We start from the raw sequence: 26,083 nt of genomic DNA, 5'->3' as shown, positions 1-26,083 counted from the left end.
ATCAAATATATAGTAGGAGTAATACAGTAGGATATATCAAAGGGATTTGAACCTTAGCAAAAATGCTGGCGCTTGACTGATCCCCTGGTCGTTGTAAAGGCCAATGACCAATCAAGAATAACTAGCAGTCATGAGGTTTCATATGGATTTTGTGTGTGAGGACTTTTCTTCCCAAAATCGCATAATCTTTATTTTTTCTATTCTACATACTACAGCTGATCATAAAACTAATTAAGTAAACATGCAGTAGGCATACAATTGGGACATACCTTTACTTATTTATTTCATCTTAAAATTGCGCCTTGAACCTGTCTCTTGCTAATATATCCATTGCTTCCCCGGTTGTTTTCATATGGACGCTCTGTAGACACCGGACGTCACTTCCAGTGCGCACTGGATAGTGGTTCAGAATCGCCCAAATATCACGCTGATTTCAACACTAAAAAATCGGGTATTTTTTAAGCATACTAAATCTGACCTCAAGAATTGGGACATCCTAAATTTATTTTCTACCATACTAAATAGCAGAAAGTATGGGGATTGGAGCGCAGGGTATAGAAGAGTTGTAGTGTGTCCACAGCCTTGGAGGAATGTGCACCAGTCTATTAGTCTGATCAACAACTCCCCCTGCCACCAGCCACCTTACTCACCCACACACACATCTCCTCCCCCCGACCCCCCACCACCTGCCAACCCCCCCACCTCCACCTCCTCTACTCCCCCTTGGTTTGGAGAGCCTTCCTCTTCCTTCTCCTCTTCCTCCTCTTTCCTCCTTTTTTGAGTTGAGTTGAGCAGTAAGTGCAGAGCCAGTAGCAGCCTTACTCTCTGAATGCTAGGTGAACCCATGAGACCAACCGCATCATTTTCCTCTTTGTAGAAATCATTTTTAATTTAGTAGTGTTCTTCCCTTCTTGCCTCTCTACAAGTTATCCTTCCTCGCTCTTTACGTCGTGATGGCTTGTTGTGTGTCATGCTGTTCTTTGTAGTGCTGTGTTTGGGAGGTGTTTAACTACATGTAGTAAGTATAAGAGTTAGAATATTTTGAGCAGTTACTCAGTGGTAGTTCAGCTACATTTAAATTTGATTTGAGATGCTCCTTTGTTTGCTAAGGTTATTAGCCTTACCTTTATGTGGCTTTAAACTGCCAGGCTTGTAACAGGGTAAATGTTTTACATTGCTCAACTCAATATTTCACTTTTGAGTTATGTTTAGCTCAACGTGACAAATGCTGAAAAATACATCAAGTGACGGATTTGGATTAAAAAAAACAGATTCAACATTACAACCCACAGAATGAAGAAAAGAAGAAACAAAAAATATCTCAAATTTACATCATACCTTCATGTAGATTTCCATCTGACAATCACCAAGCAATAATTCAGCTGCATTTCCATTCTATTTGGACTATCGACAGCACCACCCAGTCTGCTCTTATGGCCATACAAAAAAAAAAGAGAAACGATAAAGATGGCTGATGATAGTTTAAATGAGTGATGTAGTTGAAGTGTGTAGCAACTTGTAGCTGTGAAAGTTAAATGGCCTCCCAAGCATGCCTGCGGGAGTTGCTTATTTGTTACGTGTAGGCCTACTGTTGTGAATGTACTAAGCTTCTGTTTGAGTGTGTGTGTGTGTGTGTGTGTGTGTGTGTGTGTGTGTGTGTGTGTGTGTGTGTGTGTGTGTCGACTGTGCGTGTGTGAGTGTGTGTGTGCGTGCGTGTTTGTGTGTGTGTGTTTGTTTGGTACAGTACACATTTCTGAATATGTCACTCAGTTTACTTACCAGTCCTGTTTGGGTTTTACAGGGTTGATGTTGACCCAAAGGTCGCGTTTTAAAGGGAGGAAATGGAACGCTTCTCTTCTTTTAAAGGGAGGAAATGGAACGCTTCTCTTCTTTCACAATGAGAAAGAGAGAGACAGAGAAAATACATTTCTTATTATTTTCCAGCTTCATCACACTGCGGTTGCCAAGGAAACCATCTTCAGGCAGTAATATATAAGATAAAGCGTAAATGCTGTGGACATATTATATGCACCTTGAGTCACTGTAAATGGAACGTGCACACACAGTGGCTTATCTCTTAAACCATTGACAGACAGAGAAGAGTATTGGTCGGATCATAATACCTGAAATGTGCATTCACACTGTAATGCCTGTGGAAAGCATAGAGAGCAGAGTGTGCCTAAGCCATTCCACTAGAATGAGGACTGAGCTGCAGTGGAAGTGAGGCCAGTGCGTGGGAGAGAGCCGCTGCTGATGTTACTGCAGCTGGTCCTTTCCCCGCATTCGCTTTTTATAGCTATACTGCTCATTTGTGTCTCTTTGACGTCACACACACACACACACACACACACACACATACACAAATACACACGCAGAGAGGGAGAGAGAGAGGCATAGGACCCCGCAGTTCTATTCAGCTTCTTTCCTTCAGTGATTCATATATAATTAGTCAGAGTATAGCGGTGCATTTCTCCTGCTGTCTGGCTGCTGTTATTGTCTATCACATCCTCAGCGTCACTGGTCTGAAGGTGCTAAACACATACAAGTTTGACACATCGGTCTGGCATGGCTCCAGATTGCATGCACATACTAACAAAGCTATTTAAAAACAAGTATCTGTGTTGGGTTTCATATACAGCCGCGGAAAAAATTAAGAGACCAGTCTGGATTTTTCTTCAGTCTTCATCTCTACATTACTTCATGGAAATGCTCTTAATGACAATATTTTTATTGTGAATTTGGTAGAAATGTTGTCAGTAGTTTATATATATATATATAAAAAAAAAATAAGTTCATTCCACTCAAACATATGCCTATAAATAGTAAAACAAGAGACACTGAACATTTGGAGTGGTCTCTTAATTTTTTCCACGGCTGTATATACTAAAAGTTACATCATGGATATATTAATCTCAGGTTAACATTATCGGTTAGGTTTCAGTTGAGCGACACTATAGCCATCAGAGAATGGTTTCCCTCAAGTAGCCTATTGAAGCATGTCCTTGAGCTCTCTGGTTTAAAGCTGTACTGCGTAACTATAGAACAGGACTTTGGGGTCTCTCTATTGACCGCTCTGCCAAGTCTCAATAATCAGTCTAACACGTATCCAAAGCCTGTTTTTCTTTTAATTTCTGTCCCTAGTAAAACATTTCAGATTTCCTTGGTGATTCTGGAGCACATTTAGGGGGCAGACAGTAAAGACTCCATATAGTATTTAGAGAAGAAGTCTAGACTAGTCACAGCCACATTGAAGTGGAATGGTTATTGTTGACAAAATCCACCTTTAATTTAGACATGCACCCTTCATCTAGAGACTCCTTGAGGAAAGCAGATGTTTGAATTAGCCAGAGAGAAACTTCCCTCTGACCCAATCAGACCCATCCACATACAGGAGTGTTCCACGCTAATTAGTCAAGAAGAGACAGCAGTGTGGTGGGAACGTGTGTGTGTGTGTGTGTGTATGTGTGTGTTTGTGTGTGTGTGTGTTTGTGTGCGTGCGTGTGTGCGTGCGTGTAAAGGGAGTGATGCATTACGAAAATGCAAGCCATCAGTGCCGTCCAGCCTTGTCTTGCTGTGTGCAGTTCTTCTTGTTGTAGTGCATGTTAGCTGTGTGTGTTGGTGTATGTCCCCCATGTTCCACCAGGCCAGTTTGGTGAGCCAGTATGGGTGCTGGTCCTCAGTGGAGCAGCGCCCTGACCGCGGCTCTCTGTCCCCCCCCTGTCAGGTGCCTCAGGACGAGTGGAGCGGCTTCTCTCCCCTGGGGCAGAAGGAGGAGGACATCCCCTGCAGACGCATGCGGAGCGGCAGCTATGTGAAGGCCATGGCTGAGGAGGACAGTGGAGACTCTGAGGACAGCCCCAAACCCTCTCCCAAGGCCCAGGCCCGCCGCGCCAGCTACCTGAAGGCCACACAGCCGTCACTCACCGAGATGACCACGCTACAGTAAGAGCTCTTTTTTTAACACACTCCCCCTTCTTTTTCTTTTTCAATTTTCTTTTATAGCTTCCCCCAGTTTTTGTTTCTTGTTTTTTCAGATTTTTATTTATTTAACATTTTTAAAAAGCACATGAAAGACAAAAACACAAAACAAGATAAAAAAGGCCAATCAGTTAAGAAATTAGACCAACAATAAGATTTTAAAAACACACACACACACACACACACAACATCTATTGTGTGTGAATTCTCCTTGCCTTGGTATTTAATTTAGTAGCCGATTCAAGGCCATTTTGGTGCTTGTATATACTGTAGAGAGCATGTTGACATGCTACAGCCTCTTTGCAGCTGCCATACTGACAGGCAAACACATAAATAAATATCAGTTTGTATCTTTCATGCTGGCATTGAAAAGCAGTAATACTGACTACGGAGGTTCGCTTAAGGAAGTTTACTGCAGGTAGCGTTCTCTCTTCTGATTGGTTATCAGTAGTGGGATCCCCGAAAAGTTTATTTGCCAATTACATGCAGAGCGGTTGACTGAGAGATGGGCTTTATGAAACGCGCACACTGTATAAGTGATCACTGTATGAATATAGAGCAATTTAACACTTATATTAATATAAATAAATCGCATCACATCATTACATCAACTAAACTTACCAGAGATATTCTTAGAACTATTCTGAAGATTATCTTAGAATTATTTGTTCATACATTTTTTCATAAATTCTTTGGTCTTAAATATATGACCAAAATGCATTTTTAAGATCTCTTTGGTCTGTTTCAGATCTGTCTTGTAATAACCTTGTATTCTAATATGTTGTAAACATTTGAACTTTGGCATCTAGATGTTTAGCTTTTAAAGGGATGCAGATGTACACATAATGAGTTAGATATTGCCACATTTGAATCTGAATGCAAACCTTTCTGAAACACATCATGTTTTAATGTAAGTAATGAACTGGCAAAGTTTCATGATGATGTATAAGTAAGAAATGTTACCCTCTTGACCCTCTAACCTTAATTAAAGAAACTCTCCACTATAACACACACAGGGCTGTTTAGTTTTGTGGGTTGGATTGTATTATATTTAGAGATTTAAAGGTGCCCTGAGGAACTTTCCGTCTGTGTTAATTCTAGTGCCCCCTTTGGACAACAGCGGTAGTGTTTTTACTATGCAAGCTGTTGTTCCTGGGTGAGCGTACCCATGACAAAGGCATCAAGAAAAACTATATAACAATAGCATTCTTTGCAATGATGACCTCGTTTGCTGTTACATGTCATTTATGATCATCAGAGGAAAATATTCAAAGATTTCCGCGTAGCAACTTTAAACATTGCAGAGACCTTGGAGACGGAGTGTTGGTATCATTAAACATGTAGACAACAGTGTTCTAAAGGCTTCACACTAATGATTATAAGAATGTTATAATGACGATATTATAGTTTCCTGGATGAGTGTGTCGAGGAGCAGTCTGAAGCAGCATGTGTGTGCCTGAACATTAGTGGGATCAGCTCATTAACTAACAGATGGGCCTTGTTGTGTGGGGTCAACCTGAACTAATACCAGTAAGACATGACACAAGCTTCTCATTATACTTACGGATCACTTTTGATTAATTAATTTTTCTTTCTTTCTCTGCAGTTATAACGATTCCCATTTAAAATATTGTAATAAAAAGATGACTCAGATTGTACAGTCCTCGATATAGAAGGGTGTGTAGGAGTTCTAACTGTGCAGAAGACAATTGGCATTTATCATAATTGATTTACAGAAAAAAAAATTCCCACACATTCTCTATAAATACCACTTTGCTTTTGAATGACCATGTTCATTTACAAAATGACAAGCATTACATTTGATATTGTCATATGGAGAAGAACATTATGAAAAACAACTGTTACAATACAGTCAATACTATGAGCCTTATCCACTAAGAACTAATTGTGGGGCTCATATAGCTCCGTGAATTGCATCGAAATAGCGCCCGCAATCTGCTCCGTTCTAGCACAGTATCCACTAAGGAAATCGCACGTATATATCGGCGCTAACACACCCACACAGTTTTCCAGCTGGACACAGTTTGCCCTCGTTTTGCGTTTACGTGAGTGAGGGGGCAGGCCCGCCGTCAAGGGGGAAACACCTGTACAGTTGTCCCTGGCCCAGGAGGGGTGGGGGGCACACAGAAAAAAACAAAAACAAACGTATCTTACAAGAAAAGAGAAAAAGAAGACGCTGCTTTGCTTACTGTTACTAAATTAAAATAAAATCGACCTCAACAAGGACATTCTCATCCCACCTCTATGCTGGAGCACGTGATGCAACAATTTGAGTATTTTATCCACATGGAGCTGCAGCTGAGGTGTGTGTGATTAATACAGGACATCAACTTAACGTCGGCTTTTTGGCACAAATGAACAGTCCCCCAGAACGTGGGCGTGCGTGCAACCATACACACGCACACTCAGACATCGCGGACTGCAATAAAGTTGTATGCAAATGCAAAACTTGACCAGAAATGATTGAATTTAATGTCATGCACGTATATGAAACACACAGATCTATCCGTTTCTGGTGAAGAACACCAAATAAATGCCATTCTATATATTTGCTCTGCGACAGAGCAAGGAGACAGACACATTTAATTATGGTGTGGTATGTTCTTGTTAGATTTAAATTAACGCCATCATTTGGATTTGCCATGATTAAAAATAACAAATGTTGAATGTATACATCCACCTTCTGTCATTCATCTTTCCGTTCCTACAACACTATACTACTAAGAAAATTAGCATTTTTGGGGCATATTTCGAATGGAGTTTAGTCTTGATTAATCCTGATCAATGCACAGCTACCCTGGGATTAATCTGATAAGAAATTGTCATCGCTTGACAGCCCTTATTATTTTAACTTTGATATGTATCAATGTGTTAGATTTTCAGAATTTCTCCACTAACCCCAGTGGCTTTCCATGGAATACTATAATGCAGCAGTGCCAAATCAGAGTCAGTGAGTTGCATTGCTGACATTAAGGACAGATGGCTTAGATCAATGTTCATTCAAACTAGTTCTTCTCAAATATGAAATTAATGTGGCTAGCATTGCTAGCATTAGAGCTGGCTGTATGGGAGTCAGAGCAGTAGGCACAGCTGTTTAGGGTGCTGGACTTTTTAAATAAATATAATATGGAAAGCTTTATATTTTTATATTTTGTCTTTTCTTTTCTTTTTTACACTTCCACATCTTACACCATATGCTTGGTTGGCACTTTTATTTCATTTTATTAGAAATTTTGCAGCTTGAAACCTAGTGCCCACTATAATGAAAAGCGCTTAACATTTGTGCATAGATAATGGCCTGCTTGTTGATAAAATGGTCTGTGGGTAACACTGAATAAAGCACTGCTGTCATAATACTAAAACTAAAGATAAGACATGAGGACCCAAAGCTCAGAGTTGGTTGGATGACACAGGCTATATTTGACACATTTTACAGATAAAAGCTGTGTCCATGGTGAATAAATCCAGCAGCTGAATCATTGAACGTAATGCGTTTGTGGTGGAGTTATGTGATTTCCCATTCATGTAGGTGGTGAACACTGCTGCGACTGAAATAGAGCATTTTTAAAGGTGCACTATGTAACTTGTTGAGGGTCAGAGAAGTAAAACTATTCCAAAGTATATGCTCATAACTGAATAAACAAACTTTCCTCGCATTTAAATGTGATCCCTAGAAGTCTGCTTATAGTAAGAAAGCTTTAAAAGTCACTGTTGGTTGTCATGGTTGTTGTTTACAGCAGCAGGGCCCACAGTTTGGTTTTGCAAACATATTGTGGTTTAATGTTTGGTTCCAGGTGCATCAAAATAACTGTTTGATTTCTGATGATAGAATTATCCAATGGTAAGAATTATATTTAGAGAAAATGAGTTTTGTAAGCTAATTGCACGCTCTGCAAATGTCACCAAATCCCTCTCCCCTGAAACTGCATATTGCACCTTTAAAGATAACCTTGTGTGTATAACTCTTACATCCTTGTCATCCCCTATGTCAGGATTTCCACGGAGCACTCCCCCAAACTGCAGATCAGGAGCCACAGTTACCTGCGTGCGGTGAGTGAGGTTTCAATCAATAGAAGCGTGGATACCCTGGACCCCAAAACCCTGCTCGACCCCAAATCGCTGCTGTCCTCACCCCAATACCGCTCCCGCAATGAAAGCTACATGAGGGCCATGAGCACCATCAGTCAGGTTGGTGGCCGGACACTGCTGCCTTTATACTTACAGTGATACGCCAGCTGATCATTTCACTCTAGAACAAGGCTTTGATAAACGTCATAGTGTTTGATCTCATTGTCATGCACTCTGCTCTGAAATGGAATTTGTGGGGACAGGTCTTACCAGGTTATAAAACAAATCTTCATTTTCACAATTTCATCGTCTGATCTGTAGATGTTCAAACCTTTCCCTATGGAAAGAACCGTGTGTGCGGTGGGCTTCACTTCTTGTTAAAGCTGGGGTCGGTAACTTTTTCACTGTAATATTTGGCAAAAATGTCATATTAGCCATTCAGCTATATGTACAGTCCCCTCCATAGGTATCGGAACAGTGAGGCCAATTCCTTTATTTTTGCTGTAGACTGGAAACATTTGGGTTTGACACCAAAATATCAATATGAGACAATAGATCAACATTTCAGCTTTCATTTCCAGGTATTTACATCTGGATCTGATACACAACTGTGAAGAAAGCATTATTTGTAAATGAACACCACATTTTTAGGTTTGCTCTCCACTGCCTCTGTGTGCTGCCCCCAAAAATTGCAACCGCTCATGTATACTTTGACCAATCAGAGCTAGGCTCAGTGTCTCCGTTCTTATTGGCTGTTGGGACTGTCCATTCACTTTGGCACCGACGTTGTTGGTGTAGAGCGTGTCAGGGAAGGACCAAAGAGAACAAGTGGAGCGGTTGAGGTATTTGGATTCGAATCTCTGACTGCTATATTCTCACAAATCATATACTCCAGCTTTAACATAGGATTGTTAAGGTTGAAAGGTCTAAGCTAGAGATCGGAGAAACTTCTACAGGGGGGCTAAGTTTTAAAATGTGTGGCCATCAGTTATGCCTAGAAGTGGAATGTTGTTTACACACAAATGCAACGCCTATATGGGTAAATAAATATCAGTCGTATTAAATTGTTAGGAGATGACTGAGTCATGGCCACTTCCCCATGAACCCATGAACAAAATATTAAGCTTTGTTTAATCATATGTCACGGTATAATGGATTTAAAGTAAGAACTTTTTCTTGGCCCCTATTTTTGGTAACCTCGCAAATAAAATGTTAATATACTACTGTAAATGACAGCAGTTGTGAATGGCTCCTCCCTACTGAACCTAGAAGGAATGTCCCTCTCACTTTATCCTGGCAGGCTACTGCACTGCTTTTCTTTAAGCTACACCACACACAATGAAGCTGTGCCCCATATGTCTTCATTGGTCCCACCTTAACCTCACCTTCAACCTTCACTTGTATTACTCACCCTGAGCTCACCCCATACTAAACTGCCTGTGTTAATGTCCTCCTCTGCATGGATCCAACCACCCCCACCCCCATCTCCTCCCATTCAATGACAATGTGTTTTCTATTCAAGTCAATGTGAACATAATGATCAGTGATCAGAAATTGATATGAATAGAGGGATTGAAGTGTAAAAAGTCATTATTGAGATGTTGCCTTAGGCATGCTGTTTGTGCTTATGCTAAACAATAAAAGGCCAATATGGCAAGAATGTACAAATTTGACATGAAATAGAAAAGAGAATAGACCTGTGTCCATGGTGGAGAGACCTTACAGTAGAATGGTTGTCTTGATTAAAAAAGTCCCGTCTGGATGAGTCATTTAAATCTCCGGACATGGCCATGGGATTGGTCAGGATCTAAGGGGAAATATTGCTCAGTTTTTTTCTAATCATCAAAAAGGAAAGCTCTCAGAGTGACTAAGCTGTCCTCAGGATGAGCCCCGAAGTCCAACAAATCTGTCCGCATATTTTCATTATAAGCAACATCAAAAACAGGCTATAGGCCTGACATTCAAAATACCACACAGTACTCCTTCCATGCCATAAACACATTTAGAATATTTTTAATACAGGTTTAAATGTGAATTTAAAATCATTTCTTGTCCAGAGACTCGCATAGATTACCCAAAGCTTTATCTAAAGCAATTCTGAGATGACCCCTTAGGAATAAACTTTAAAATAAAACCTGCTGGAGCTAGCATGGCTAGTGTACTAACAATACAGCATTCCACAAAGTAGTTAATAATACAGTGTTTTTAGCATTACCTTTTACTGTCGTTTTAGCGTGTTGACTGATTTTGCACTCAATGTAACAATCCAATATTATGTGCCATGCAGTGTTGAACATATACCATGAAAACACAGTATTAGAGGTCAAGCCAGCTCCCCATGGAGTCCCAAAAAAAAGTGCCAGTCACACCCAACTGGATCTGCCCCTGGGCTTTACATTTGTGTTGAGGAACATAACAGATACACTCTGGTGATCAGTTTTAGCTCTAGAGTGAAGAGGTTAAAACTTACACTTGGGGAATGTAGTGTGTAGAATAATGTGCTGGAAAGAGTTAAGTAAAGAATGTTTTTCCTGAATATGAGAAGCTTTTAAGTGGATGGATCAGTCCTTCTTCAGAAGTAGTGTTGTTGTCTTTCAGCAACAATAGCTCTACGTGGCACCAAATCCCAGGTTTAAGGATCTACCCCCCAACAGATCGTTTTAACGTTGTGTAAATGACAATATAGAGTATGCCACTTGTCTTGCAAAAAACAATCAAAATACACCCAGCAGTGCAGGAAGAGACAATTGGCAATGTTTTTCTCTAGCCGTTGAGAGGAAGATAGACTTAAAAAGTGTGTGAGAGAGAGAAAGAGACAGACATACAGACAGACAGACAGACAGACAGACAGACGAATCGTGAGGAGATATTCTCTTATTTTGACAAAGTGATTTTGACCACAAGCGTTCTCCAGACTCACTGAGAACAAGATTGAATTAGTACAAGGTTTTTACAAACACTTTGAGTTTTTATGTTTACACATTTCTGACTGATGCAAAATATCATCAAATATTGTTATAGGCTAAATCCCCTAGAAGAAATCAAGATGGTTTTTTTTTGGTCAATATTGCAGTCCTATTAAATAGGTGATAGAATGCAGTACTTGCTCATTGAAGTCCCATAAAATAATCATTCATTATTTTGATCTGCATTCCCAAAATATCTTTTGTTGCTGATTTCATACAGTCCATAATGTCCAGAAGCAAGCCTGCAATTACATGTACGGCCTTTAACTTAACTCAAATACAGCATTACTTTAAACGTAATGCCTTATAAAAAAGTGTCATGTTTTTAATGACAATGGGCTGTACGTTTTTCTCAGTATTCCAGCCGTTTCATAAAGTCAAAGTCAAAATAATTTCTATAGCACATTTAAAAACAAAATCAGTTGACCAAAGTGCTGTACAAGATACAATACAAAATAATATATACTGTAAGATAGATGAAAAAAAGTAAGGAGTGTCAAAGTCTCAAGTTTCCTGGTTGGCTCCATACTCATGCCCTCTTCCTCTTGTGCCTCAGCTGAGTGAGGTGGAGGTGAACGGGCAGATCGAACAGCTGTGTGAGCAGGTGTACAGCGAGCTGCAGGCCCAGGCCTTGGAGGCGGCTATGGACAGCCTGGAGACCATGGACACACTGCCCATGCCCGGTTGCTTCAGGATGAGGAGCCACAGCTACGTCAGGGCCATGGACCAGGGCTGTGAGGGGGAAGAGGAGGGGGAGGGAGGGAGACCGCTGCTCCTGCTGCCGGCCTCACCACCACGCACATCCACCGCCACCACCGTCAGGACCATCCAGAGCAGCACAGGTAGGAACAACAAACATGGCTGTCGGTCAGGGTCAACGACCCGGGTCAAATCAGGACCCGGGTCGTTCACTGCATTTCCTTCCCCTTTCTGCCCTATTTCATCTTTCTGTTTCTCTAACAATGTCTAATAAAAGAACATGTCCGTCCCGGTGGTGGGAGGGGGGGGGGGGGGGGGGGTGCGCAGTAGAACTGAATACCAGGACCCAAATCAGAGAGTGTGTGTGTGGGGGGGGGGGGGGGTCAAAAAGCGTGAATAAAAGTAACAAGTGTCGTATGACTTAAGTTGTAGCTATGTAGTTGTATTTATTTATACTTGTGTCCAATCACTCCTTCCAAAATGTTCCAAAGAGTTTAGTTCAGCTAAGGACTGCTCTGTGCCAGCTGCTGGAGCTGAGTGATGCAGGAGTGCTAAAGTGCATTGCATTCTCCTCTATATTAGATCTTCACTTTCCATTTGAATGTCAAATTATGGTCATCTCATCATGCTCCAGAGAACTATTGGATGTTGTTTGCAGAATTGTGTCATGCAGTTCACCTTTATGGAAGCAACTGCTTTCATGTTTCTTCACTCGCTAATCACATTATACGTTTCAAGTCCAAAAAACCCTTTTGTTGAGATAAGGGCAAGATTATGATATGGTTAAATTGATAGGAAAGTAAACACGTAGCCTCTCTCGCCATTGTTAGTACACCCCCAGGCCTACTGCATCTGATAACATGCTGATACATCTTTTGCTTCTTTTAGTGACTGAACACAGGTTGATACCAGGTTGAGTTGTGATTGTGTCCGGTCTCTCTGTTGTTCAAAGCCCAGCAGCATTATTTGAGTATCCTATACCAATGTGGCAAACGACCTTTGAAAGTCAAAATTTGAAAAAAAGAGGACACTTTCCAGTTAGATATATAGCTAGTATGTAAAATGTATGTAGCATCCGGGCTGACCTCAGTTATTTCAACTGCATCCAATCGTCCTGGCCTATGCACGTTGCCATCTTGTCAGATTTTTACTCGGCCTCATTTCCTCTTACTGAAAAAGGGCATTGATGTGACGTCTTAGGGAGGGAGATACGCTCATCTAGCTGACGTATACCTCCGAGGCGAAGTGAGGGCCAGCAGGCAGCTAGCTGTCACTCAACAGGCTGCGCCCCTAATTATTCATACATTTTAACCTCCAATAGAATAAAAACTAGCGTAGTCCAAAAAAACTACCCCCACAGTGTTGTCATGGAGATAATGACCTAAACATACAGACTAGAATGTTTTTTGGACCAGTCCGTAAATAGGTTTAATAATGCTGTGAAAACGGCCTATTTAACATGGAGGTCAATGAGAAATTGCTCTGTTTTTGTACCACCTCTTAGTGTCCACTCGGTGAACTGCACTTTTTGTCACTTCCGCATTGGATGCTGGTAGAACTTGCTGTGGTTGGGGCTTGGTTAGACATAGGCTACAGTGCATATCAGTGTGTTAGCCACTGAGCTAACCAAAGCTAGCCCCAGTCAAGGAAGTGGAGAGGCTTCTGCTCTGGGCCTCTGAACAAATGCTACTATGTAAAATCCAGCCAGAGAGAGGAGGACTGTGCAGATAAACACACCACCACATATTATAGTGGGGCAGAACTGATCATTGAGAGGGATAATTTTTGTGTGACTCTATTATTATTATTATTATTATTTTCATTAAAGTGTTGCATAGCCTGCCTTTAAGATATGGATGTTGTATAGCAAATGAGGCAAGATAAAACAACACACAAAAGCACTCCTTATGTCCTGTCATTTGGTTGCTTATCTCTTCATGTAGACAGCATATATCCTCTTTATATGCTTTATATGGTTATATGCCTTGTGTGTTAGAAGTGAGTTGTTTGATCAAATATACCCTACTGTAAATCAGTCAACAAATAAAAGTCCAGTGGTTATAATTGAGTGGCTCAATAGGCCATGGATAATTCAGTCCATTAGGCATTGGGCCCCGCAGTAGAACTTCCAGTCATATGAAAGTGGAGTTGACCAACTATTGTACTGTGTGACTACAGAAAAATGTGTGAGAGTGTGCATGACTGAATAATACATGTATACACATGTGTGCTTGACTGCATGTGTGTGTCTGTGCATCCTATGGGATAACTTCAGCAGAATACCCAGAGGAGCAGCAAATGTAGGTCATCTCCAGTTGAGAACTTGGAAAATAAAGACAATCCTAATGCCGAACAGCTGACACTACAGTAAGTCCCCTGTGGCATCTACTCTGGCATGTTCTCATTTGAATACCATACACCAAGACAGCCTTTTTGGTCTTTTACGAGATTATCTTTATGCAATATCTGGTTCATTCTTACAGTGCAGTTATGCACATAACTGCAACCCGCAGTGTTTAATATTCTACCTCCTCTTATGTGTGTGACTGCATGATGAAGTGTATTGGACTGTGTGTTATGTCACATTACCTCAAAGCACACAGCAGTGCTGCAGCTGATCCAGTGTTAACATTAGATATGAAGCCATTGAACTAAACCAGTTAAAGGCATTCATGAATAAGTATGCTGACACTGTCATGTTACTATTGACATATGACACAATTTAGAGACTTAAGCAAGTAAGCAAAACCTGTGCTATATTTTCCCATTTTAATAGTAAAATCCTCAATTTTCTCGTCCCATTTTGAAAACGTTTGCAGTAGTGTTGGGTCTGCTACTTTTTGTAGGCCTTTTTCAAACTCCCAATGAGTTTTTAGTCGAAAAAGATGAACTACAGCAAAGCCACCCTTTTGAGAGATCTAGTTTGGATAACTAGAGCTACTTAGAGAAAGTAGTTCACACTACTTTGTAAAAACAAAATACATTACAGTGCATACGGAAAGTATTCAAAGCGCTTCACTTTTTCCACATGTGACATCCTGGAATAACGCTGGATTCAATCTATTTTTTCCCTCAAAATTCTACATACAATACCCCATAATGACAACATGAAAAGTGATTTTTAAATGTTTGCAAATGTATTAGAAAAATAAAGAACACAAATATTATATGTACATAAGTATTCACAGCCTTTGCTCAATAATTTAAAACCTCAAGTCTTTTGGAATATGAAGCCACAAACTTGACACACTTATCTTTTGCCAGTTTCACCCATTCCTCTTTACAGAACCTCTGGAGCTCCATCAGGTTGGATGGGGAGCGTCGGTGCACATTTTCAGATCCCTCCAGAGATGTTCAATGGGATTCAAGTGTGGGCTCTGGCTGGGCCACTCTAGGACATTCACAGAGTTGTCCTGAAGCCACTCCTTCCATATCTTGGCTGTGTGTGTTGGGTCGTTGTCCTGTTGAAAGATGAACCGTCGCCCCAGTCTGAGGTCAAGAGCGCTCTGGAGCAGGTTTTCTTCCATGTCTCTGTACATTGCTGCATTCATCTTTCCCTCAATCCTGACTAGTCTCCCAGTTCCTGCCGCTGAAAAACATCTCCACAGCATGATGCTGCCTCCACCATGCTTCACTGTAGGGATGGTATTGGCCAGGTGATGAGCGGTGCCTGGTTTCCTCCAAACATAATGCTTGGCATTCACGCCAAAGAGTTAAATCTTTGTCTCATCAGACCAGAACATTTTGTTTCTCATGGTCTGAGAGTCTTTCATGTGTCTTTTGGCAAACTCCAGGCGGGCTGTGGGTTCCATCTGGCCTTTCTACCATACAGGCCTGATGGGTGGAGGGCTGCAGCGATGGTCGTCCTTCTGGAAGGTTCTCTCTCTCCACAGAGGAACCCTGGAGCTCTGTCAGAGTGACCATCGGGTTATTGCCCACCTCCCTAAATAAAGCTCTTCTCCCCCGATCACACAGTTTAGATGGACGGCCAGCTCTAGGAAGAGTCCTGGTGGTTTCAAACTTCTTCCATTTATGGATGATAGAGGCCACTGTGCTCATTGGAACCTTTAACCCATTGATGACTATGGCAATCTAGGATGCATGTCCTTAATGCCTGAGGGTTTTCTGAAAAAATAGTACGAATTGTCAAGTCTACCAAAACCTTAATATCTAAGCCTGTGTAGCACATAGAAACATGAAATAAAATACATTTAAAAGTTAAGGTTCACAGGTTTTATTTAAACATGCTCCCTTAGCGCTTACAAACCAACAAATATTTCTAAAAATCGTCAAAATTAGATGAATTAGAAAATTATTAAATATTGTTAATAAATAGATGCAATGTGTTGTGTGATTTTCGTCAGTAGTCTATAGTAGACCTTGATTGTGCGCACCAAACGCCACTAACTGTTCTGTCGCCGACATAGCTGGCGTATTTTTTTTATTATTTTTTTTATTTTTTATTTTTTTGATTGACATGATTTTCGGCAAACCACACAACTTTTGGGTGGTCACGTGGTCTTAAAAAAATCAACAAAACCCACCTCATGTGTATTTGAACCAATGACAGTGCATTCAATGCTGGGAATGCCATGAAAATTAGATAAAGTAATAATGCTGCACGATGCAGCATCAGGCAGGAGAGCCAATGTGGCATCGCGCAGCAGCCGTCATCAATGGGTTAAAGCAGAATACATGTTCCTGTCTTCAAACAATTCCTTTGACTTCATGCTTGTTTTGTGGTCTGACATGCACTGTTAACTGTTGGACCTTATATAGACAGATGTGTGCCTTTCCAACTCATGTCCAAACAACTGAATGTACCACAGGTGGACTCCAATGAAGCTGTAGAAACATCTCAAGGATGATCAGTGTAAACAGAATGGACCTGAGCTCAATTTTGAGCTTGATCACAAAGGCTGTGGATACTTATGTAGCTACAAGTGTTTTCATTGTTTTTAATTTTTTTGATACATTTGCAAAAATCTAAAACAAACTTTTTTTTAAGTTGTCAATATGTGTAGAATTTTGAGGAAAAAAATTATTTAATCCAGACTTATTCCAGGCTATGACATTAACGAAATGTGGAAAGTGCTGGTAATACGTTCCGTATGCACTACATAAATCAAATTGACAATGTACATGTGATATGCCATTTTACCAAATATAATACAAAAATGTCACATGCCAGTAAGAAAATTCTACTGTGCGAATACATTCTTCAAAAGGTCATACATAAACCAAAAGATAATATTTAAATTAGGGCTGTCAAACATTTAAATCCGATTAATCATATATATAATAGCTGTGGATTAATCAAGATTAATTCTACCATTCGAAATGTGCCCGGAATATTCTTGTTTTATCTGTATAATGTTGGATATATACATTTAATATTTGTTTTTTTTACATATAGAACACCCAAATGATGGTGTCAATACTGAAAATAAATTAAAATTAAACTAAAACATAGGCCTACCACACCATAATTCAATTTGGCTGTCTCTTTGCTATGCATCTGAGCAAATATATAATGGCATTGGTGTTACGGCTAAGTTTCAGTGTTCTAGACCAACAGAGGCGGAGATGGAACAGGTATGCTCAAGGCCAAGGGCACTGGCTGTGTCGGCAGGAGACTGGCTGACACGGGAGAAGGCCTGGGGCCTCTACGGATAGTCCAATCTCCTAACCTATAATCCTCCTTTCGTATGCCTTAACCCCAAACGTCATCGGGGTTAAGGAGAGATGAAAAGGTGCTTCCTATCAAACATAGGAAAAGACAGCACTGTTTAAAATGAATTCCACTCCACTTTTCCTAACCGACGTCATTGCGCGACGGCGAGTATTGCTGACGTGAGTCGATAGCTTGAAACTACACTATTTTCCGAAAATGGACTACAACAAGCGCTCGTTTGATCCATGCGTTCTTTCATATTGATTTTAATCAGGTTGTTGTCAACAGAGTGAGAATCACTTAGATCGGACTTGGCCAAGGGGAATATTTAAGGCCACCTGAAGCCCAATTCACATGTGAAAAAAAGAGGCTACACTTATGTTGATGATGAAATTAACTGCCCCCAGTAATCTTCATTAAATGTGAAGTTGGCATTTTATTTTCCTATGGTGTAAATTATGTGCTACGAAAATAACTATTATGATGTTGGTCTTTTATGAGTTCTTTATCTTTATGGTTTAGCCGAGTTAAATCTTCCTCTCTTCTCCTCTCCTCTCTTCTGTTTTACCTCTCGTTTGTATTCGTGTAGAGTCGGTAAACTCCGGCGGTGGCCTGTTGCTTTAAATATTGCCGCCGTAAAGGATTATGGAATACCACTATCTCCTTTCCTTTCGCATAGGTTGGGCAGGAGTAACCTATGCTAAAGGAGGGTTAAAGGATGAATCGAGGCTCCTTTCCTAAGCATTTTGAGAATTCGAATCACCTATCCGCCGAGTACTTCCGGGTCATCTCGATAGGAAAGGAAATTTCCTATGCAAAAAAGAGAATCCGTAGAGGCCCCAGGTGTCTGGAGTCAGCTGGGCATAGCAATCCTTCTGTCAGAAAACTCGTATTTTTCTTTTTTCGATGAGGCGAGGGAATCGTACCAGTAGGCGTCCTTCTTCTGTCTTTGTATTTTTTTAATGGCAGAATGGAACGCTTGGGAATATATGGTGCCCCAGTCAGTTCTGGAAGTTTGACATCACCGGTACATTTTCAGAATTTTACAATCGACTTTGTACTGAAGTATTGGTTCTCTCGAAATGTTGGCCGTAATGAAGCCCCAATGTTGATTCATTTATAAATGCATACTTTGTTAGCATAAAATGAATTGATTGGTATAAAAAGTTGATTTTAACTTGGGGCCCTCCCACATAGAAAGTCAAAGGAAGGACAAGCAGCAGCGAATAACCTCAAAACAACCATACCAGGTAAACCTCCATGGCCTTCCATGCACTGGAAAGTGCATGCTGGAAAGAGGAGCTAGTGGAGAAATTTTGTAGGAAAGAAGACTAAAATGACATGCAGTCATGCCAATCGTGACAGATTTGCTAGTTAAGGTAACACAGCTAATGAGTTAATAAAGAGAGCCCAGCGGATATGCCATAACATCTATTGTATGTCAGATCACAGGGCAGTCATAGCTGTTTAAGCATAGACAATGGCTTGAGCCTCAGGGTGGAGGTAACATTAGCTGGCAGATGATAATCATCAGCCCATAGCCTTAAGGCCAGGACACACCAGTCCGACTATGGAGTCTGCCGTTTCAGGCAGCTCCAGTCTGCCCGTCGCGGCCAAAAAAGTGCCAAGAACACACCGAGCCGACTACTGACTTTCCGTACGCTCTGCGCTTGCGCGGGACGTAATGTCTCCATAACAGCAGGCGGCGCTAATCTGTATTGTGGCCCAAAAAAATACGGAAGCCGGAAATTATGGGACAGCTGTCTAGTCCATAAACATAGATATAAATACGTATTTATATCTCTGGACCATAAAGAGCACCATTTTTAGCAGAGAGTGTTGAGCATGGTGTCGAGCAGTCAAGAAGGGTTGATGCATGTGAGTACTCGCTGAACGAAACAAAAAAACTAGGGCTGTCAAACGATTAAAATTTTTAATCAGATTAATCACAGGATTCTGTAGATTAATCACGATTAATTTTACCATTTGAAATATGCCCGAAAAATTCAAATTGTCTCTATATATTGTTGTATGAACGGAAAGATAAAGGACAGAAGGTGGATATGTACATTTAAAATTAGTATTGTTATTAATTAAAAATCCAAATGATGGTTTTAACACTGAAAATAAATTTAAATCAAACTAAAATATATACCTACCACACCATAATTCAATTGGTCTGTCTCTTTACTATGTCTTTGGGCAAATATAGGCTATATAATGGCATTTATTTTGTGAATCTATAGGTTGTGCATTCTTGAATACAACTTGATTACAGTCCGCGGTGTGTGTGTGTGTGTGTGTGTGTGTGTGTGTGTGTGTGTGTGTATGCGCGACCACGTCGTAGGGGACTGTTCATTTGTACCAGGAAGCCGACGTTATGTTGATGTCTACTCACACACACCTCTGAAAAATGCAGACGTTTGTGTCCTCGCGGGCTCTGAACAGAGCGGACAATGTTTCTCCTCCTGTTGCTCCCGACATCAACTGTCACCCGCGGCAGTTTATTTTATATACTATCTATGCCCCCGACACAGACGTGACCGTTAGCAGTTTAAAACACGGCATGGGCTAGCGTGCTGTTATGTTTGGCTGCGCGCAGCTACTGATCCTGGGTCAGCCACAACTTAGAGTAACTGTAGTACAGAGCCGGTGGGATGCACGGGGCGGATCATTCTGCACATGCGTTAATTGCGATTAAAAAAATTAACGCCGTTAATTCCAGAAATTAATCACTCTGCGTTAACGCGATAATTTTGACAGCCCTAAAACAAACACATTAAAACAATGGCTAGCGATGCGATACTGTTGTTAGCCGTTTGTGCTACCCGCCTCACTTCCAGGCTTCACTGATTCGCTGGCCCTCCACCAATCAAATTGCTCTGACTGAAAGACTGCCCGACGCTGAAAAGAAGCCCGACAACATCTACGACGGCCGACGTCACCAAACACACCAAACAGATTTGTGTCCCCGCCCCCTCCAGACTCTCCGACGGCGATTATCGGGCCGGTGTGTCCTGGCCTTAAGGCGTTGAGACGAAGACTACTTGGAGCTATGCAGCAGTTATTGAATGTGTGTAGAGAATGAGCAGTGTATCTCTCTGTCAGGAGCTTGCAGGATGGGTAGAGTCAGCTTGGGACATGGGCTTTCCCTCCTCCCTGATAAGTTGGCTGGCTTCAGTTGGCTTTTTCAGATATCAAGTCACAGAAGACAGAGAATTAGTCCCAGAAATTAAAATGGACACTCCTTGCAAAAGATCGGATCATTCATTGCTTGTAGAGAAATTGCCACCTCAGAGAAATCAATAAAAGGCATACATACATACATACATACATACATCTTCAACCGCTTATCCGAAATCGGGTCGCGGGGGCAGCAGCTTGAGCAGGGAACCCCAAACTTCTCTTTCCCGGGCCACATCAACCAGCTCTGACTGGGGGATCCCGAGGCGTTCCCAGGCCAGTGTGGAGATATAATCTCTCCACCTAGTCCTGGGTCTTCCCCGAGGCCTCCTTCCAGCTGGACGCTCCTGGAACACCTCCCTAGGGAGGCGCCCTGGGGGCAACTGTCCTTAAAATATTTTCAGGGATTGTTTGTTTGTTTGTTTATTGTTTAGTTGTGGATCCCCATTAGTTGACGCAGAAGCGGCAGACTAGTCTTCCTGGGGTCCAATTAAAATCAGAACATACAAATAATAATTGGGGGGGGGGGTAAAAAGTGAGCAGTGGGGACGAACACTGGTGGTAACTCCACAGTTAATGCAAATAACAGAGAACCATCTGGCAGGGCTTTGAAGCTGAACTTGCCATTCACTAGACACTTTCCTTATCCATTTCTTGGGTGGTTCATAGTTTGTGTGCGTGAAGCGATAACGCATTAACTTTGACCGTTCTAATAAATAGAACAACTCAACACAAGTCATGTGTTGCGTGATCATACCTTATGTTTTTCATAATGAGTTTTACATCCCTAGTTTCTGTGTCAATAAATGACTTTATCAAATGGGTTTTTGTTGGATGGTGTGTAAGCTGTTTAGTCCATTGCTATTAAAAATCCATAATGTTTTTTACTGTATTTTCCAGTTCATTGATATAGTGCATTTTACTGCAAGGAATGTGTGATAAGGCACTGTCTGCTTTCTCTTACATTCAAGTAGTTTTCCAAGTAAAAAGTTTGTGTTTGAGGAATCTACACATTTAATATTGACAGGTAGTCAGTTACATCCATTCATAACATTTTCAAATCAGGGCAAAGCCATAACGTGCATGAATATACCAACCTCAATACAGCCATGTCGTTTTCATTCCTGAAAGTTGAGGAATATCAAATTTAACATAATTCCCACCTGTATTGTTGATTTCAGGATATCATTCCATTGAGCTGTGGTTAGCAAACCTTTGTAATGTTCCCAGCACATGGCAGTAAGCCAATGGCAGTTAACATAATTCACATCCATGGACTGCTTTTAACTGTAATTGCTGTGTGTAAGTGCTGAAGTGCCCGGCTCTGTCTGTTAGTGGAAGGTTGCACCTGATTGGTTCATGTAGTCGTCAATCAAACCTCCAGTCAGACCGGACCCTCCCCTCTTTCCATCCATTAGAAGAAGGCAGCTGATTGGTAATTGTATTCATGATGACTACATGAACCAATCAGAGGCTGCTTTTCAGTATAAGGGATGAATGTTAGGTCAGAAGGCGGGTCCTGATTGGCCCAGCCATTCTTGGACTCGTCTCCATGGAGATTGTAAGAAACGCCAGACTGATGTGAAATGAATGTGAAGCTCAGGGATCAGGCTGGTCTCCCCATGGACATGGATCGTCAATAAGCTCATTCAGGTCTTCAAGAAAAATATTTAAGATCCTTGCTTCATATGCACTCAGATACAGGGAGAGAGCCCCCACACCCTTGATGTATTAATGCCAGTAGCACAGCTGCATGTATTTACATTATCTCCTGTAATAGTGTGTTTAAATGTAATTGCTGGCTAGGGATGGCTACTTATCTATGGATGGAGGTTGCAGAGCAGCTGACATTGATGCTGGTGGTCATTCTTGCCAGCTGAGCTGGTGGCACTTGGCCAAGGTGGAAATAAATGTATCCAAGCAGTGGAGATGCCAGTAAGCCTTTGTTACTGCTGCCCACTCTACAAGGTCATACCTCATACTGGGAGACTCAGGCAATTCAGAACAGAATAAACACGTTTTAGTAAAATGTAATATTTATGAAATGAGACCAGAAAGTTATCCTTGTCATGTGTGTGGGAGTCAGGCAAACGATTTCACAGACTGCTGAAGGATTTAGTGAAGAGTAATGTGGCATGATACTTTTAAGTATCTGGGCTTAAGGATATTATGAGGTGGGAAAGTTTTGCTGCAAGTAAGAGCTTAGCTCACTTTAGATGGATTTTAACCAGTGTATTGTGTACATGGTACTATATCATCAGCAGTGCCTACTCACAACAGACTGGTCCCCACATACTGAGCCACTGCTCCCCTCTGAACTGTATGTGAGAAATATGAGATAGAATTAAGAAAGGAGTCAACTGTACCAAAAGTAATTTTATTAGAAATTGTAATGTTCTGTAATCAATGAATCAATGCAAACTCTTCTTTTAAATCCAAGTTGTCATCGGTGCCCACATTCATCTTCAGCCTCCCCCATCTCTGTGTCTGTAATACTTAGACTTAGAAAGCAATGTGAGTGTTGGTGTAAGGAGGCCTCAGGGCTGAACATGGAATATGAGGAACATCCTCATATTCTAGCCTGTAGATCAGCCTCCCTCCTCCCACTCATCCCTGTTTCCTCTGCTCATCTCCACAGAGCCGGCTTGTCCTAATTCAAGTGTTTCAGCAGAATATTCCGCTTGCTTTTGGACAGGGTCAGGGCAGCCTGCTACTTTATTTGATGCATCGGCAGAATGCTCAAGGTTCACTGGGACTTCTCTTGGAAGTCAGCTAATGTGATTGACTGACAGGCGGTGTGTTGATAAAAATGCTCGTCTTTAGTATAGGCTCACATTGTTTTTATATTCTGTTTTAAAGGGGAAATTAATACATTTTCAACAGTTGTGGTTTGCTGCAAATTCAATAAGCTTGCTATCTCTACTTGAAAAGTTGAGGACATGGATTATACATCAAACTACCCCAAGACATTTCCACTGGTTTGCAGTCTGTTTATTGGTTGTTAGTCATTCGGGAAGAAAACCCCTGAAACTGCCTTGGTGAGATTCTATGCTTAGCAGTGGAACTGTATGGAAGATGTAGATACAGCGCAGGCTTTTGTTTGCCCTCATCTGATTGGTTATTGACTTCCAAGCATGAATCTTATTTAAAGAACATTAAACGCAACTTTTCTCATTGTGTAGGTGGTTGTTTGCCTTCCATAGAAAGATCAGATGGATTGGGTTTTGGTGTACATTTGCTGTAATATATGTAAGTTAACAATGTATTTATAAAACTCAACTAAAGTTGTGATAATATTAGCTATTAAGCAATTATAGCACCAACTGAGAGGATGAATTTGGTTAATTTCATTGAAACATGTTTTGGGAAATAATAGTGCTTTACAGTTTGGTAGAGTATTAAGCTAATCAGTGTTGTTGTTTTTTGTCTTATTTATATCCAACTAATTTGCAACAGCAACTATATTTTGAACCCAGTCTCTTGCACGTATAAGTAGCATACTAAAACTAAAATGTACTATCTTACTAAAAGGTAGTTTTGCTATCATTCTGAGAGAGTCCAATATTGTCTTTGATATTGAGTCTTGTCGTAGCCCTCTTTACTACACCCCTGCTTAAAGTCTTGGAGCACATCTTAAAAACCAGATAATAGCTTGCCAAAAACTGCCCTCTGCCACATTAAAAGTTGGAGTCAGCGATTTTGGTGAACACTTGTTGACGAAATCACTGTCTAAATCAATTAATATCTCTTCACGATCCGCTACCTGTTTTACTGTGTGTGCGCTGAAGGCAAAATCCAGTGTTAATACACAGCCTAGGCTCTGTAAACTGGTATGTAGACATAGCTAGAGGGCTCCGCTCCGTGGTGTGGGGCCTCTTGTCTGCCCGGGTTGGGGTGGTCCCTGTGGCGGCTCTCTCTGCGGCCTTGGACCGGGATCACTCCCAGTGTGTTTGGCCCCCCAAATTTTGCTTCCTCCATGCCTCAGGTCTCAGTGCCCAGCCATGTCTCTTTAGTGACAGCTAGTGTATGTGTGAGTGTGAGAGTTTGTGTGTCTGCGTGTGTATGTGTGATGAATGTGTATGTATTTGTGTATGTCTCTGTGCATGTCTATGGGGGTGGGAGGGTTGGGTTCTTTTCATTTTCTTCTCTTGATTTTATTAGCTGTTTTCCTATTTCTCTGCTGTTGTTTTTAATCTCTTCTTGCAGCACGGAACAGGCAAACTTGCCTAGTGTGAGTGTGCCCTTAAACTGCCATCATGTAGGCATATCAAGAAGCCTCAGGCAGTTAATAGGCTGAGAATGGTGCCTCACTGATTATAATAACATTGACAATTGGCAATAACAGCATACCAGGGTTACAGCTGCGGCCGCTCAACATGGGAACACATTATAACCAAGCGCTGGAATAAGAACAGCTTCAGACCAGCTTATTGTTGGTGATACTTTAATGATTAACGCCAGAGATCTGAATTTTTACGTTCAGCCTTGGACAAACTTTTTTCAACTCAGTTCAATGAAGTGGACAATTCAGTTTGGCAAGCGCTCTAGACACACAGCTACATGTATTTATCTGACTTTGCTTTGAGTTTATTTGTATTAGTACTGTACTAGAGAGAGGAATCAGTTTTAAGTGAAAATGTTTTTATCTAAACTAGTTGTGCATGTCAAAGCAAATTTTCAAATGCCCGAAGTCACTAAAAATAGCATTCAGGTGGAGCTTCGTGGTAGCGGAGTGGTTACCGTGCATACAATTCAATTGCAATGCCACTGGTTTGATTACAGACCATTTCCACTCTGTAGTCAACTATCAAATAAAGGTGATAACACCCAGCACCAACCACAGTGAGTTCTACCAGCATCCAATGTGGAAGTGACAAAAAATGCAGTTCACCGAGTGGCCACTAGGGGCATAGTTCAAAACAGAGCAATTTCTTATTGACTCTCATATTAAATAGGCCATTCTCTCAGCATTATTAAACCTATTTAAGGCCTGGTACAAAAAAACATTCTAGTTTGTATGTTTAGGTCATATCTCCATGACAACACTGAGGGGGCCGAATTTTGTTTGTACCAGCCTAGTTTTCATATTCTATTGGAGATTAAAATGTATGAATAATAAGGGGCGCAACCTCTTGAGTGACAGCTAGCCGCCTGCTGGCCCTCACTTCGCCTCGGAGGTATACGTCAGCTACAGTATATCTCCCCCCTCCCGACGTCACATCGATGCCCTTTTTTGGTACGAGGAAATGAGGCGGAGTCAAAATCTGACAAGATGGCGACGCGCATAGGCCAGGACGATTGGATGCAGTAACTGTGATCAGCCCGGATACCACATCCATTTTATATACTATCTACAGTCCCGGACAAAAGTCTTGTCACTTATCCATTTTGTAGAAACAACAGCTTCTAACCTGACTTTTAATTAATCCATTGGTTTTAGAAATGGCTCATATGAAAGCTAAAACCCTCCCAAATTATGTTTAATAAACTAAAA

At 41.2% G+C, this 26,083-nt stretch overlaps 1 protein-coding gene across 1 annotated transcript in view; it reads left to right on the top strand.

Annotated features, from left to right (window-relative positions):
• The window catches only part of LOC307254949 (disks large-associated protein 1-like), a gene marked incomplete at its 3' end in the record, with an annotated part of 121,185 nt that overhangs the window by 64,297 nt on the left and 30,805 nt on the right, over positions 1 to 26,083 (top strand). Inside the window, exons 3-5 of the mRNA XM_080033522.1 lie at positions 3,725 to 3,942; positions 7,992 to 8,187; positions 11,590 to 11,875. Coding sequence (XP_079889648.1) covers positions 3,725 to 3,942; positions 7,992 to 8,187; positions 11,590 to 11,875 — 700 coding nt within the window. The remainder of the gene's footprint in view (positions 1 to 3,724; positions 3,943 to 7,991; positions 8,188 to 11,589; positions 11,876 to 26,083) is intronic.

The sequence above is a fragment of the Ammodytes marinus genome (assembly GCF_949987685.1).
Source record: "Ammodytes marinus genome assembly, chromosome: 9".
Classification (NCBI taxonomy): domain Eukaryota; kingdom Metazoa; phylum Chordata; class Actinopteri; order Uranoscopiformes; family Ammodytidae; genus Ammodytes; species Ammodytes marinus.
This window is presented reverse-complemented; position numbering and strand designations above follow the sequence as displayed.